Source organism: Scomber scombrus, chromosome 16 (assembly GCF_963691925.1).
Source record: "Scomber scombrus chromosome 16, fScoSco1.1, whole genome shotgun sequence".
NCBI classification, from domain to species: domain Eukaryota; kingdom Metazoa; phylum Chordata; class Actinopteri; order Scombriformes; family Scombridae; genus Scomber; species Scomber scombrus.
This window is the reverse complement of record NC_084985.1, coordinates 8,719,835-8,737,029: the sequence shown is the minus strand read 5'-3', so window position 1 is coordinate 8,737,029 and position 17,195 is coordinate 8,719,835. Positions and strand designations below refer to the sequence as shown.

Genomic DNA, 17,195 nt, shown 5'->3' with positions numbered 1-17,195 from the left:
ACAGAAGTTCTGAATTCATATATATTTTATGCCAGTGCAAAAATGAACTTGGCTTTGCCGCTTTTCATATTTTATGGTATCCCATTAAAGTGCATGCTTTCATATATTTATGATTATTATGTATACACTTATTGCACATGCCAATAAAGGTAATAAAAAGTTATTTTGCTGTGGATATTTTATGAGTTCTGTTTCATCATTTGTTTTTATTACTTTATTATCTGCTACAATGCTTCCTCGTCACTCTGACGTAGCATTTATGTATGGTAATTTTTCCAAATAGCACTTTCAATTCACTTTAATTGTCATTCTTATGCTGGTACATAAAAACGAAATACTGTTTCACAAGTTAAATAGCTCCCTGTCACTTAATATTTATATGTTAAATTGTATTTTACTATACACATTTTTTTTGGTTTTATTTTTTTGTAGTCATTACATTTTAGATTTAATGTTAATTAAATGTTTAATATTTGAATACATAGTGTGTATAGATGCTAATGAGCTGGTCTGGGGAAAAAATGTACTTTATGCTTGCCAACATTGCTAAACTTCTATTTCACATGAACCACAACTATCACACTTTTAAACACTAAAACAGGGAGCTCTGCCTCCATTCCAGTAATTACATCACTTTTTAAATAAACAAGTTATTCTTGATGCCACACAAAGTTCAGATCCATTACATTTTTACATTTCACACCATTATTTGTTTCTGTTAGCCAGCAGATTAAATGAGCAGCTTAAGTTCATTGATATATAAAGTTAATTTTTAACTAATCTAAAAATGTGATAAATATATAATATATATATATATATATATACATATACACACTCTAGAGTTCGCTCAGACCATCAATCTCTTCATTGGAGTGTAACTGCAACTTCAGTTGCAGAGTGCATAGAGCAACAATGGTCCTACAGAAAAAAGCAGAGAAGATTTGAGTCCTGAGACTCCACTGTCTGTGGTTGTAGGTTTGGTGGTAGTCGTGGTGGTAGGGGTAGTTGTAGGGGTAGTTGTAGGTTTGGTGGTAGTCGTGGTTGTAGGTTTGGTTGTAGTCTTGGTTGTAGGTTTGGTGGTAGTCGTGGTTGTAGGTTTGGTGGTAGTCGTGGTGGTAGGGGTAGTTGTGGAAGCTGTATTTGGGGCGGTGGTTGCAGTGGTGGTTGTTGTCGTTGGTATATTGGTTGCTGTAGAAATGGTTGCCGTAACAGTTGGGGCAGGAGTTGTAGTGGTGGTGGTAGACTTGGGTGTCGTGGCGGTATGGGCGACAGTTGTAGTGGTGGTCGTAGACTTGGGTGTCGTGGTGGGTGGGGCGACAGTTGTAGTGGTGGTCGTAGACTTGGGTGTCGTGGCGGTTGGGGCGACAGTTGTAGTGGTGGTCGTAGACTTGGGTGTCGTGGCGGTTGGGGCGACAGTTGTAGTGGTGGTCGTAGACTTGGGTGTCGTGGCGGTTGAGGCGACAGTTGTAGTGGTGGTCGTAGATTTGGGTGTCGTGGCGGTTGGGGCGACAGTTGTAGTGGTGGTCGTAGACTTGGGTGTCGTGGCGGTTGGGGCGACAGTTGTAGTGGAGGTCGTAGATGTGGGTTTCACTGTGGTTGGGGTGACAGTTGGAGCAGTGGAAGCAGAGATGGTTGAGGCAGTGGTTTGTTCGGGTGCAGAGGTAGTTGTAGTACTGGTTATAGGCTGGGTCATAGGTGGATATAGCATTAGTTTAAGAAAAAGAAAAAAACAACTTAGTCTTTACCCAAACAATACTTATGTTTGTAAAATAACATCTGTGAGCATGATTTTCTTAAGTCAGGTTTGGAGACTTTAATGCATGTTTTTACTTGTTTTGAACAATAGTTTAAATTTGTCCTGTAATGCTAGTCTTCTGCATGATGATGATAATTTATCAGCATTCTTGTAATGTTACAATGAATTAGGAAATAATTTCTGCTCATTGCTACTGTGTAGTCAAGTATCACTCCCAAATACTTGTTGCACAAGTAAGTACAGAAAAAAAAGTGTTTTAATTGTTAGAAACACGTACAATCAAACTTTTTTTGATCACAAAATTTCTTCATGTGTGACAGCGTAAATTGTGGAATTAAGGTCACTGTCAAGATTTAATTCCTAGAAAAACCAGTGAACCCTTGAATGCTCTTAACATGAAGTAATCTAGGTGATTTCCCAACTTTTAAAGTGGCTAATTAAAAAAAAGACAGGTTTTCACACAGCATTTGTAATGATCTATATTATTAAAAAAAATGTGAAACAATGATCAACAGTAATCATAAGCAAGTTTTGGTGAGGATTATAACGGCAGTGGTATGATATAACAAAACAGACAAAACAAAAAAATCAGCACATACTGTAACAGCTCTATAAGACCTATAAAATTACATGAAAACTAATATGACCTTTTCAGGACAATGGGACAATTGAGCGAGCTAACTCAACCACACTGACAATGCCAATGTGTTTAGGGCACTGAATGTGTTTGTTGGTTATGTCTTATTAGTCAGTTAAATTTGGTTGTGTACTTATAGTGAAATGCAATCATTAAAAATAAAGTTAAGACAAAGTATTTGAGCATATCATCTTGTAGAAAAAAATCAGAGTAATATAAGAAAGTTATGACTTGTACCTGTCCTAAAGCCAGCAGAGCCAGAGTGCAAAATCCCAGAGCCAAAGTCTTCATGATGCAGAGACCAGGTGAGGCAAAGATGCACCAGAGATGTTACTGAAAAAATAGCGTTGCAAAGAAGACAGGCAGATTTTTTAGAGCTGTGAAAGTTTTCCCGTTACAACCTGTTCCACGTCTGCTAGTTTGTTCTTGCTTTTATACAAAAAATATCCTGTTTTAGGAGGTGTGAATTTATGACGTAGAGTAGCTGGCCCAGGATCCAGGAAGTTGGCTAGGGAGGTGTGTGTGAAATGTGCATGTGTGTGTGTGTGTGTGTGTGTGTGTGTGTGTGTGAAGGGCATCCTTCATTTTTCATAGATTTATCATCTTTGGTACTTTGCACTATGAATCCTGGCAAACTTTTCCTGTTACTAAAAATATATTTTGAAAGCAATAAAACACCTATGCATCTCTATTTATAGCACTGGTCAATTATTATCCATCATAAAGAAGTATAAATTCCGATGATATCATAACAACCCTCAACTTCCTACTTTTTAGAGCACCTGTTCAATTTTGTGATTTTATATTTCAATAAATAACAAATTATATCATTATGTTACATGAATGGAAAATATTTTACTTCCTCACTGTGAAGTTGATACCTGGTTTAATTTCTAACCTAAGTGTATAAATAACAGGCTGCTTCACAAACTTCACAAATTTGGCTAATGCAAATGTGTCCAATAAATAAAGAGATGAGAAATGTTTCAACCTTGCCTTTCCCCCTCCTGGTGGATGATTGACAAACTGATGAAAACGTTGGTTGTAATATTATTTCCTTGTGTGTAATAGGATGAAGATAAAGGTTAACTAGATGTATGCTAAGGTATCAGCGAGAAACACTTAAGACCATAAATAAAATGGTTTGTGGTTGGTGCCCACAATCTCCATTCTGTACTACAACTTTTAATGTAGCTGATAGAAACCACACAAAAACACACAATAAAAAAAACTGCACCATCCATCTCTGTTGGTGCCCTTTGATTTGAGCTTAATATGAACTTGTTTTCACATTAAGGCAAATACATATTTTGTTTAAAATCACAATATCACCAGATCAACATCAGCACATTATGTAAGGGAAACTCAGGACTTTTATCACTTCTTTCTGCAAATAATTTAATTATACAGTAGGTAGATTGAATATTTATTCATGTGGGGTTTTTTTTCTTGTTTATTTTATTTCATTTGTCTGTTCTCTACTTCTACAAAGCGAATGATAACATACAAAATATAAACCACCTGGAATACGTCAGTGACTTAGTGGTACCATATAAAGATACGATAAGAGGATAAGATAAAAGGTACTTTATTATTCAACAACGGGAACTTGAATGTCACCTTTACACAAAGACAGCCAACATACAGTAAGGAAACAAACAGACTCGGGCAGTACAAGCTAAGTGAAAGGCACCACATCAACATCAATCAAACAATCCACAACATTCAGTTCAGTTCTGTGAGGTTGGGTGTGTAGAGACCAATTATCTTTGCAGAGGCATGTTGGTTTGGCCCGGTTGGTAACGGATCACATGTTAAAGAAGCAGGTGGAGCAGGAGAGTAGGGCAGGCTGAATAATGCTCTGGTGCAACAGTCGGAGGAGATGGAGTCCACATGGAGTCCTTTAATCTTGCTGATGGGTGATAGTCTTTGGTCCTGTTTGGTTATTGATGATAATGGAGTGCTCAGATGAGGTGGGACCAGTTATCATTCCCTTTATCTTACTGATGATGAGGTGAAGATGGTTATTGAGGTGGTAAAAATTTACCTCAGCGAGAAGCATTCATCGTCCTTTAAATACTTGAATTTCAAGTTAACAAGAAATGATTTTTTAAGACAATTTCAGAACTTATAAACTTTTGGCTTCAAACCCATTTCATTAAATTAATCAGAATCTGCCTTATTGGCTCAGTATGTTTACAAAGAATTGTACTCTCGATGTACTAACTCAATAATATAAGTGTAAGTTTGTAGTCAAAACAAGGACAGAGAAGCCAAATGAAATGAAAAAATTAAATGCATACACACAGAAACAAAATCACAATGTTTATATACTGCACAGCTCAAAGAGTTTGTGTAAAATGTAAACAAGGATACATGAAGTGCATATGGGTGTAAGGGTGCAAAGAGTGCTGAATTAAAGATTGAGAGGATATAATAAATGAAATAAGTTACTTTATATAACACACATACGATTAAGTTTATAAAGAAACATGATCAGAATATTAGCAGACCTTCTGTGTGAGAGTTAAAGCCCTCCAGAGACCATTCTTTTGTGTAGTTTGAAGAAAAAGAAAAAAACAAACTTTCCGTGAGTCTTTGACATGCTAAGATAACCATGTTAAGGTTGTTGTGATGAAAACAAAATAAACCACGAGGAAGGTTGGCTCTTCCCTTTGCACACTTTTGGTTTCACTTCAATGAAAGTGCAGCCTCAAATATTCTCTTTAAACAAATAAAGAACTGACTAATCACACGTCCATTGAACAATTGTTTATTTAACTAGACACATTAAGATAATTGAGCTTAACTCACCCCAAATGAACACAGACACGTTTTTGTTGCTGTAATCATTCCTCCTGTTCATACTGACCATTAGAAGATCCCTTCATAACGAACTTACAATGTAATCCACTGTCCTCCTTCTGTGCAAAAATATAATTAAAAGTTTATCTGAAGCTTCGGTCGTCCAAATGAGTCAAATCAAGTAGATATATTTTAACGTTAGTCTTTTTAGTGCCTCTTTTTGTTACTATACTTTTCCTGCATCTCAACAGGGAAACACAAAGAGGGAATGCTCTTTGATGCTAAAAGACTGTAAATGTGGCAGATATCCACTTGATATGACTAACTCAGACAGCCAACATACAGCAAGGAAACATACAGACTCAGACAGTACAAGATACGTTTAAGGCACCACATCAACATCAATCAAACAATCCACAACACTCAGCAGTCAACAACAATGTTCATTAAAAAAACTCACTGCACCAGGTATAAAGGACCTTCTAAGTCTTCCTGAAGAGCACCTTGGCATCACTAGTCTGGCTCTAAAGGAGCTCTTCAGTTCATTAAAAACACCAAACAATGGGTGGTCTTTATTGTGCAGGATGCCTACTCTCTTTTCCATGATTACCTCCAGTGAGTCAGGAGGCAAACCAATGATGGATCTTGCCTTTTTTTATTAGCTTGTTGATCCTATTTCTGTCCTCTGACTTCAACCCCCACCCCCAACAGACAACAGCATAAAAAAGCACACTAGCTAAGTCAGGGAGTAGCAAAAACAGTGATTTTATTTGATTATTTTCTTTTATTTAAGGATGAATGGGACCCCAAATGAATGCTGACTTAAGAAGCAAAAGAAATAATGACATGCTGACCCAGACCAACCACAGTGGACCATCGGATGTGGGCTCTTCCCCTAACCTAACCAACAGAAGGAACTAAACAAAAACTAAACTAACAGAAATTGAACTATGTAACACTAACCCATTGTCTTCAACAAATAAGTAACCAAAAGAAAATGTCAAGCAGCTGTTAGGCCAGGAGGAGAGAGAGACAGTGTTACTGTCTTCTCTGTTCAGGTCAGGCACACCGGAAACAAATAGCTCACTACACAGATTAAAATCAGGAGAGTTGTATTGAATGACCAGGAGGGGGGAAGCTCATACTGTAAAACATGTGTAGGGGAATTTCTTTTCCTCCATTAGGCTCAAGGGTTTCTTTTGTGCTAACTCACTGGTAGTTCACCCACTGGTGTTATTTCTGCTTATTTATGTAGTGTAAGGCTTTACCACTTGTGATAATGGTATCTCAGTCTGTAATGCTACCTGATACGGAAACATTTGAATTTTTAGACTGGTAATGAGAGTATAAGCTGTTCTAAGGAAAACCTCAGGCAAGCATGAGTTTCATTTCAAAGATTAACTACAGTGTTATTTAATATTGAATTGTTGGCTCAGGATCTTAAATTTCAGTCACCATGCAACAAAGGCTTGAGTGGAGTCTTTTCTTTTGATTGAACTCTGCTTCCTGCTTCTTTTCATGAGATATGATGCATATTACAAGGCAATACAATATTTTGATTGTAATGTCTGAAGCAACAAGCAGCATATTAGAGGTCACAGGTGGACCAAAAATATTTTGATGGTGTTTTTTAAAGGTATTATTCTTATTATTCTTATTATCATTTTGGATTCCAAATCAAAGAGCAAAGTGGACAAAAGAGAGAAGAGAATGTTAAACTTTGGACTTATTTCCATGCTCTTATTAAAATATTTAATTTACATTTTTTGCATATTTGGTAATACAGACAAGGTTTTCTATGTAGGGTTTTTTTTAAAACTGTTTTTATTCAGTGTTTTTTATTTGACAGATCAGTATAGAACAAAAATTAATAAAAACACACATGAAAAAAGCCAACAACATTTGCTTCACAGGTCATCACTACGACAGTGTGATGCCTCCACAGATGAAAATGCCAAATGTAAAAGATGTTATGCAATGTGTTTGATTCAATTTATTTTCACACTAATCATTAGATTTAGTACAATATAATTTATGTACAATGTGTAAAGTATATTATTCAAAATGTTTTGGGGGTTTTTGCACCTTAAAATAAAGATCAGTAAACAAACATGCCTGAACTCATTGTCTTTTACAGGCAGCTGCTTTTTACACAGTGACTTCTCTCCTTATCTCATAATCTACTAAACCACAATTTTGTTAAACACCAACAACTTAAAATGATTTTTCTCTAGTTTCAAATATTCTAAAATGTAACATGCATACATTTGCGCTGTGTAAAGTTGAACAGTCACTCCGACTCTGAGCCTCAAGAGGGAGCTCATTGCCAAAGTGCGTGAAGAGCAAATGAACCAAACAGCAGGCTGACAGAGGTGAAGAGGTGGCTTTTTCCATTCTTTGTCGTCACCGTTGAGGGTGTGGTCACAGTCACCATATTGGGACTGGTTCCTGTGGTGTTGCTGCTAGTAGTGTTGGATGGCGCTGTTGTATTGGTCGTGATATTCATTGCTGTGGTTACAGCTGATGGTTGAGTCTGAAGAGGAGAGAGAAACAACACTGATTTAACTAGCCATAGGGAATAAGACTGTGTATAGCATTGTGAAAAAATACAAATGCATGTTTCAATTTTGGCAGTGATTCAAATGACAAAGATGCCATAATAATGAAAAATGCAAGGCCAATATATTAATATTTCACCAAATTTCTTTGCTGATTGGAGTGAATTTGTTCCTGTATTCACGATATTACAGCATTTGTGGAAGATATTAGGTATTTTTTATTATCAATGTTTCACTAAAAAGAAAAAAGATAAAGATCAAATCTGAATTTAGTGAGAGTAATTATAGATCTAGTTTTGTTTTTCTAGCTTCATACACAACTCCCGCTCTTTTATCTTAATTACATCTAGTGAAAAAGAGTTTTACCTGTGCACAGATAAATCTCAGCAGAGCCAGTGAAAACAGCCCCAGGAAAAGATGCTTCATAATGGAAGATGATTTCCTCTTGAAGACAGAGAGACAGCTGTAGATATCTTATAAAAATGCTGTTATGTAATCTTCTTTTTAAGGTTTAGGCCGGTCATAAACTTGTGTATCCTTGCTGAAAGATTTGCAAAACGTATGTGTTTCCAGATGCTGGCCTTTATATATGGTATTCAGATTATTCACCTGATACCTGTTTCCATCCAGGAAGCCCTGCAGTCAGTCTCCACCCCGGTTGCAAATGCAAAACCTCACAGTCAGCCAAGTGGAAACAGTCCTGATATGGATTTAAGATACCTTGTCATTGCTGTCTTTGTTCAATTTACTGCAACTATTTTTTTTATCATTTTATAGCTGTGATTGTCTGTAGTTCTTTAATTAGAAGCTAACTGATTATTTGTTGTTTATTTAAGCTTATTTATTTATTTTTCTCTTCTTTTTCTACTTTTTTATTCCTTTGGTTAATTTTCTCCCTCCCCCCACACAGACATGTATCTTAACACATGCGTGCAAGCATAAGAAAATATAAGTCATTATAGTCTTTTTTGTCTGTTTATTTGTTTGTGTACTCTTTCAGCATTCTTGTTACTGTTGCTGCAGTTTTGTTTAGTTTTTTGGGAGTTTTTTGTCTCTTTTTGTTTCAGTTTGTTTGAGTGTAATTTTCCATATTGTCTTGTTCTCTGTCACTTGTTGCTTATTTTGTTCTTTGTATTGCACTATAAACAAATAAAGAGAAAAAAAGAAACTACCTGGTTAATAATCAAAGGGAAAGTATATTGTCTTCAAAGGCATTTTTATTGAATGAAATGCAATATAAAGTACAATTCTTAACCAAAATTGCACAGTGAAAATATATTAATTATATAATTATCAAAATATTTGTTACTCTGAGAACAATCAGAAATCAGTTCAGTTCAATGGATTTAAACATATTTTTTGAATGAAATTACAATAAACTTACAAACATGCAGTATTGTGTATTGTGCTGAATTGGTTGAAATTAAAATGGAAATTAAACTCATAATTCACTCAGTTCAAAGTGCTTATATCTGTCACATATCCATTCCCCTATATTGTTTTCCATATACATACAATACACATTTAACTGAAATGTAGTTTCATCTAAAACCTTTTAAATCTCTATTCAGTCCTACAAGAATAGTAATAACGTGACAGCCTGGAAACTTTATTTAGCCAAGAAGATCTGCCTGACTTTTGGCCAGGTCCACTGTTCATCTACATCATACTCATCCTTTTCACTTATTCAATCTATATAGCATAAAGACATGTTCAGTATATTCCACATATACTTTAAAAATCTGTTTGAAAAAGTTATAGAGATAGTTTCAATCACAACGCTGTCGTGTCCCAAGAAAACAAAAACAAAAACACTAAAGGTGGTTTTACACAAACAGCCTGAATTTGAATGAGACGCCATTTGAATTTAATAGTACATATTTTCAATTTCAAAACCAAAATGCAAATGTGGTGGCAGTCTACCGAGCTCTACCATTTACATCTGTCTTAACAGAACTGAAGTTGTTGTAGGATTCACCCAGTAGCGTATTATTTCCCAGTTCCAAATCCCCAACTGGCCACCAGCATTTCCTCCCACTTAACTTAAAATCCAATGGCAATTCAATTAGGATTTTAATTGTCAAAACAACAAATGAATTCTGTGTGTAATGTTTATGTTTGTAATTTGTAACTTAATATAGTTCTGACATCTGAATCATGGCTTTTTACACAGTGTTGGTTTAAAGTTGAGAAGAGCTCAGTGCAAACAAAGCACTTCATAGCGTTAATATCAAGAATGAGTCACATCAAGAGCTGTTAAACAGGAAAGTCTCTGAGAATCAAAAATCAAACATTTTTAGGGTAAGGGTTAGGGTTAAGATTAGGGTTCGAGTTATTTTTCTTAAAATACATAAAATAATTTGTGGGTTTGATATAAAAATGAAAAATAAAGATGGAGTCCCTTGCTGTAACACTTTCAGCCCTATGCACTGAAGATCAGAATGGAGATTATGGGCACCAGCAGTTGACTGCAGGACCTGAACAAAGAGGAAGACCCTCCTTTTGCTGTTGTAGCTTCAATGGTGGTAGGGTGAGAACCAGCATGCCCAACTGTAGAATAGTGAGTGGTGAATTTTGTGGCATTGGGGGTGTGGGTGGATCCTGAGGGCTTTGTGTGGTGCTTTGATGAGGCGGTGACAGCCATGGAGGTTGTAGAGACAACTGAGGCAGAGGATGAGTGGTGCGGTCGTGGGGTAGGAGTGCTGCTGATGTTGCCATGAGGGGTTACATGAGGTGAGCTGTGGTCAGGATTTGGTCTGGTAGCTGCAGGTGGGGTAGTACCCGTTTCCATGGAGCTGTTCGCTGTTGCAGTAGTACAGTTGGCACACGGTGTAGATTGCGCCTGGGAAAGAAAATAATTTGAAGATTTAACTTTTTAACATTTAATAGCGACATGTATTCCCAGCAACTTTTTTTGCATAATCCACAGGTCTCGTTGTTAACACCTAAAACAACAGTTTTTCTTCCCATGAACACTATTTACAATGAGGTGTGCTGAGTTACTAGTTTCCGAAAAGAAATAGCCAAAATGTTGGGATTTACACTCAATACTTCTGAGTAACATCTTCAGCTTTAGCAACCAAAAATAGTAACAACAGAAAATGTAGCTGGACCATGTAAGAAATGCTTTTCACATGTATGTCACCTGGATGTGGATGTGGCAGCATTTTTAAGTTCATAGAGTTTAAAAATGCTTAAAATACATTGCACGAGAGTTTGGCTGTAAATTATTGCTGTTGTAAAAAGGGTTGAATACAAAATTGAGGCTATGTTTTATATATATTATATATTAACTCACAGCCTGAAAAAATGTTTTATTGCCAAAATCATTATTGCTAAGTTTGTGATAAGATCTGAATACAGTGTGTTTAATGTGTGTAAAGTTTGCATTGTTAAATGTAGTTGTTATATTGCATTTAATCTGTTTACCATGAAAACTAAGCACACGCAACGTGCAGAAATTGACAGTATATGACACTCACAAAGGTGCACAGATCATAGATGTATTATAAGATCTTGATACATGACACAAGAATACTAACTGCTTGATTGGCACGTACGCCAAAAAACATTTCTGGCGTCCTAGTTAGCTTCCGTGTTGTGTGGCCCACTGAATATACGCAGTGGTGTTTACCCCTGCTGGTCCCGCCTGTGATTCGCCGATAGACTTTACATTGGGATGACGTCATGAAATTTTCTCAGATCAAGAAAAGTTTTACAAATATAAAACTTTACTTGATCAAAAATTCACAATAGAAAGAGTCATAATGTTTGCAGTTCAAAGTCTCTTTTCAACAATTTTATGAAGGCTGAGCAGCAGCATTGTATCCAACTCTTACATTACATCATGGCACAGATCCTCTCCTCTCAAATTGGTGTTATTTTCGATAAACTAACTGGGAATCTAAACGGTTACTTTCTCACCTGAAAAAATATTTAAACTTGAGGTGACATATCAACAGTCCTACAGAGAAAATTACACCTTGAACTCCACCATTGCTGTCGACTGGTGCAAAATGCATTCTAGGATACAGACGACCAATGGTACAGCTTCATCACTCAGTCAGTCAGTCAGTCAGTGACTCAGTGACGGACAGACATTGTTGTAAGGTGGCCCCCCTGTTGCAGTCCAGCCCCCGAAAAAAGAAAGTGCTGTTGAATATTTTTAAGTCCCAAGAATTAAATTCCAATCATATTTCCATAAATAAAATAAAATAAAAAATTTGTATGGCTAAATGCTGCTAGAGGTAAATGAAAAAATTTGCAATTTGGGTGACCCTTTAATAAACAAAAAAGGTAACTTGAGATCAACAGTATCAAAAACTAAGATGGAAATGAGGTCTCATGATATTAGCTGAAACATTAGGCTATATTTCTGTCAGTACTGATATAAATCTCTTTCCACTCTCTGTTCCCTCCTTTTATTTATACCGTCATTTTACATTTCCATACTGCCAGGCGATGCCAGATAAAGCCCTGCCGTAGTACAGTGTGTCTATGTCCCAATGACAAGTCATTCATAGCCACACCATGCAAAGGTCAAGCGCCACCTGCTCCATCTGAGTGCATGAGGCATGAAGACATTAACTGCAGTTTGCATATTGCCATGGTTTGAAGAGGCAGTACATGTTAGCCCTATACTCTGTGTCTTACAGCCAAATTGTACCCTGACTGCCGATATCTGCATCCGTCTCTTTGTTGTATTTCATCTTCCTTCTCATCCAGATCTACACTTCCTGATAGGTCATCATATCTGGTTCATCTGGAAATGGAAGCGCTCCTGTAGCTGACACCGAATTGCTCCCTCCAGCAAAAGAAAGGATTAGCGAGGGTTGATGAGTAGATCTGATATATTCAGTTTGCAGATATATAATATTTGAAATAACAGTCTAAATAGTTGCAGCCAATTAAGAGAATATCAAGAGGAAATGTGCGGTAGATTCATGACATTTTAACTGTATCCATCTATAAATTACAATTTAATACATTTTTCAAATTTTCTTCTTAAACAAACAACTACAAAAACAACCAAAATCATAAAATCAACCACTGTTTCAACCTCAGCTTCAAAGCCAACAGGCATGAGAAGTCCCTAAAAAGCTCACAAAAATGGAAATCTAAACATTTTCTGAGGATTCAATGGAACTTGTGCTTTTTCCAGCTTCAAGACAGATAGTAATAGTGGACTAGTTTTCATTCAGGAAGTTTTATTTACTCTTGGTTAAATATTTCCAACAGAAGGATGATCTTTTGTTTTAATAAATCAAATCTGCAAAGAAACTGTATCCCTTTTGTTGTATTAGAACCACTGAGTGTTTCTATCCATATGCATTTGACTAGACTAGACATTTATCTCTGACTAATTTGACTATAACCACACTTAAGCAAGAACACCACAAGATGACTGTGCGTTTTGCTAAAAATCCAGAGAGGTTAAACTGTTTATCCATCACTGGCCCATCAAAGCTCCTTGAATATGGACACAAACACCATTAACTTATCCCACAGCATGTCTCCAAAATGTCTCTTACCTCAATGCTGCTCATTAAGATGGTCAAATAGACACAGAGGACAAGGACAACCTTCCCTGCTTTCTCCATCTTGGTCTTCAACTGTTTGCCTGGTCCTTTATGGCTGTTCCCACCTTTCTGTCCGCCCTTTTATACCTGCCAGCTCTCCATAATAATGATGCTGATAAGGGTTGTCGTCAGGGAAAAGAGTGGGAAAAAAATCCTGCACACTTCTCTGGAGCATTTTCAACTTGGCCTACAGGGTTAATGCTAAGAGAGAGCAGAAGTGAAAAGTGTCTGATGTGTAATTAAAAATTTGGCACAAGGAAAAGCTTCTGCTGATGGACTCAAATAGAACAACTCCACTGTATTTTGTAAAAAGTAGCTCATAGTGAAAGTCTTTTCTAAAGCACTTTGTTTCATGCCAGCTTTTTCCTGGTTCTACCCTGGGGATTAACGCACACTGCTGAATTGATACTTGGTTTTGGACACCAAAAGTTTGCCCTACATTATACAGCAGTACCATGTTACAGGGGATATCACATTACCATATTTGATCACAGTTTGACTATAGTGTCAAAATCTGAGTTTATACAGATGGGAAGCTTCATTTTTCCTAAAAGATGTGTTGTACTATGTTTTAGCCATGTTGGTAGTGTGGCTCTATGGCAATGTTGGACTGCGAGTTGGTCAGTCTGTCGGTCAACCACTTTTAATTATTGGTTGGACTTGAATTTTTATACAGACATCATTCCCAGACACTAAAATCTGACTTTGGTAACCCCTAAACCTTTCTAGCACCAGCTTCAGGTTGAGATTTATGGTTTTGGGGCAAATTATCACAATTATTGGATGGATTTCCCTGAAATGTTGCGATTCCCTGATATTTTATCTACCTCAATCATAAGGTAAAAATGTCAATTTGCCCAATACTTTAATTTACAACCAAATAGCTGCAAAACTAACCATTCAACCTCAGCTGTACTTTGTATTTAGTGCTCATTAGCAAATATTAGCATGCAAATACACTGAATGATGGTAAAGATACTGTAACTTAGACAAAAAATTAAGCTTAACCAACAACAAGTTTTGAACTGGTTTGATTCCCAGTCATGTTTATTTTCCTATTAACAGCATCAAGTCTGACACCCCAACATCCAACTATAGTTTTTAGACAGAGAAACAGTGGGAGTGGCAGATGTTGATGTTGTCATTGTGGTCTGTTCTTCAAATTAGTAGACAGCAGGGTTTTGAATAATTTTGTCAGAATTAAAATGTGGTGTATGCTAATAAGCTAACATGTAACAGATTCATTTTTGATTTACAACTGAACACATGTTGTAACTTGACAAAAACTTGGTTTGTTTGCACACATAATGTTTTTAAAATACTAATAGTGTATATGTCATTGCAATCCTTTATACCATTTATGCCAAAGAATTAAAAGTTTGCTTTTGTGCAGTGCATTTTTTATGGAAACTGGTCGGTTTACTCAAAATATCTCACTGTTCACTTTTGACCAAGGTTTTATTTGAAAGGAAACATGAGGAAACAAAGTCAACTAAAGGAAACTGATGCAATATGATAAACTAATTCACCTAAAAATGGAATGTGACCACAGAAACCTGCCTGTAAAGGTATCCATTGATACTTTAAAAACACAGGAATTCCATTTAGCTTATTTTCACATTTCCACCACAGCAAAGATTGTTTTGAAGAAACCTTCAGGAATGAAAAGGAAAGTGTTGTGAAGGAGTTGTTGGAAAAACTGTAGCAAGCAGATAGGAATTTGATATTTATTTTTTGATATCAAGTGTGTACAAATACCTGGCGTAAAACTGAAATCTTATCATTTTCTCGAAACAAGTAAATGACGTGACTGCTTGTCACACGTCAAAAGGCTTTTTGTACACTTTGCTTCTACTCCTGGTCAATATTGGACTTAAAGTAATAAAGTTGGCATACAGGTGTTTTAAAGTTCACCTTAGCAATGTTTCACTTGCAACACACATATTATATGAGGTTGTAACTTTTCTAGATCCAGTTTAACTTTCCATGAAACAGCGGATTCTCTATTTTAAAAGAAATGTAAACAATCCATCTGTTCTTCTTTTGTTTGTAATGACTTTTATTGAAGAACACTGTGAAATTTAAAGGGAAGAGTCTTCAAATTGAGCAAAGTTACACAATTAGGCTATCTGTGTTGCATGGGAGGTTAGGTCGTTAAAACTGATACTATCGTCCATAAATGCGACCCACAGATTTATGTTATTACTTGTGCGTGAATAAGGTGACTGTGATATTATCATTATGGTTATTACCATTTTAGCAACTTAAATGTAATTCTAATATAAAACTAAATCCCTTGAACCATAACACATATGATCATCACCATACAACTTGAAGGACAGAGAGGGAAACAATCTTATTCCCGTAACAGGTTTTTCTGGTAGCTATGAAAGCACAGCCAAGCCTTTGTGGTGCTTTATCAGCTGTTATCACTGTGCTGCATATTTCAAATTCAAATTCAAATTCAAATAAGCTTTATTGGCATGGCAGGTCAGAAACTTTAAGTGCCAAAGAAGTGCAGAAAATTAACATTAAAACGAGTCGCAATAAATGTAGAATTACTGTACAAAGATCAACAATCATATCAAATACAATGCAAAAAAAAGGCATCAAATCACAATTACATTCAATTCCACTCTTGACTATTAAGGGACAGAAGAGTTGGCTATAAAGTATGGAAGAATTGAGTACAGTAGATGGAATAACATGGGCAGCTGTAATACATTTACAGATATTAATCAAAAATACACCAAACTTGTAACACGACAGTAAACGTATTTTTCTGCTAATCCTGCACACTGACTTTTCTCCCCACATCGATAAGGCAGTTTCTGAGGACTGGTGAAATGAATGATCTCAGGATACAACCTCTCTCAAATCTTTATATATCTCGCAATATAGCATGTAAGATTCTGGCTCAACATCTCTTTTATGACACAGTGAACACAGCCTGGCCTTCCTGAGTAGCCTGTTCTGCTTGTGACTGAGCTTGTATGGGTCATTTTCTCTTTCAGATAGTCATCAGTGCTACAGGACAGTACTGTGTTCAATTTGTGACACTATCACATTTGTTTCTACTTCTGTTTGTAGAATGAGTTTTTACCAATGCTTGAAGGTTAATAATTAAAGATTAAAATGTGGTCTTCCTTGACTTGCTGCAATATCTGCTTAGTGTTGCTTGACATGGTTCATCTGAAGAAAGCTACTGATTGCATCAAGTAATGTTTTATTGCTGTGGTAGGTTCATGAAATTCAGCTATCAAGATGACAGTAGAAGGAAGAGGGGCCTCATAAACATTTCATTTCATGCTCAGAAATAGTTTCAAATTCATATTAACAAATATACATTACATAAATGACAAGCTCAGTAAATCAGTAACTGAAGGAGGATGAGTGTGACCCACTAAAACAGATGCTAACATGCGCACAATGACAATGCTGATTTTAAGCAAGTATGATGTTACAGTTCAGACCTTGAACGTCACAACCAAATTAGCACTCATTGGCACTCATCCTCTGGGAACCTTGGATGTCTATACAAAATTGTGTTCCAATCCATCTATCTACCTGGAGAACTTTATACCCAAGTCTATTTGTTGTGTTACAAGGCTGCTGAAGTCAGTGTTTTTTATGTTGGAGGAACAAAAGACTGTGATGTGTGTGTTTTAACCCTCAAAGCACCACTAAAGGCTTGAAACTTCCTTGAACTTGTTCTAGCATATGGCATTGAAATAACATTTAATAGTCTTTCCACAGAATCCTCCATTATTTAATTATTTAATAACTTTTGAATTCCTATCACTGGACTGCACGCCATTAGACAAAAATGTCTTCACTAGATGTCTGTCTGATAGCGCTAT

At 36.3% G+C, this 17,195-nt stretch overlaps 1 protein-coding gene across 1 annotated transcript; it reads right to left on the bottom strand.

The window, feature by feature from the left end:
- Positions 1-9,107: 9,107 nt before the first annotated feature.
- LOC133996831 (mucin-5B-like) lies at positions 9,108-13,368 on the bottom strand. The gene is made up of 2 exons (XM_062436395.1): positions 13,288-13,368; positions 9,108-10,598 (listed from the first exon to the last, which is right to left on the bottom strand). The coding sequence occupies exons 1-2, from the start codon at positions 13,354-13,356 to the stop codon at positions 10,179-10,181; spliced, it is 489 nt and encodes a 162-aa protein (XP_062292379.1). The 5' UTR covers positions 13,357-13,368; the 3' UTR covers positions 9,108-10,178.
- Positions 13,369-17,195: the final 3,827 nt, after the last annotated feature.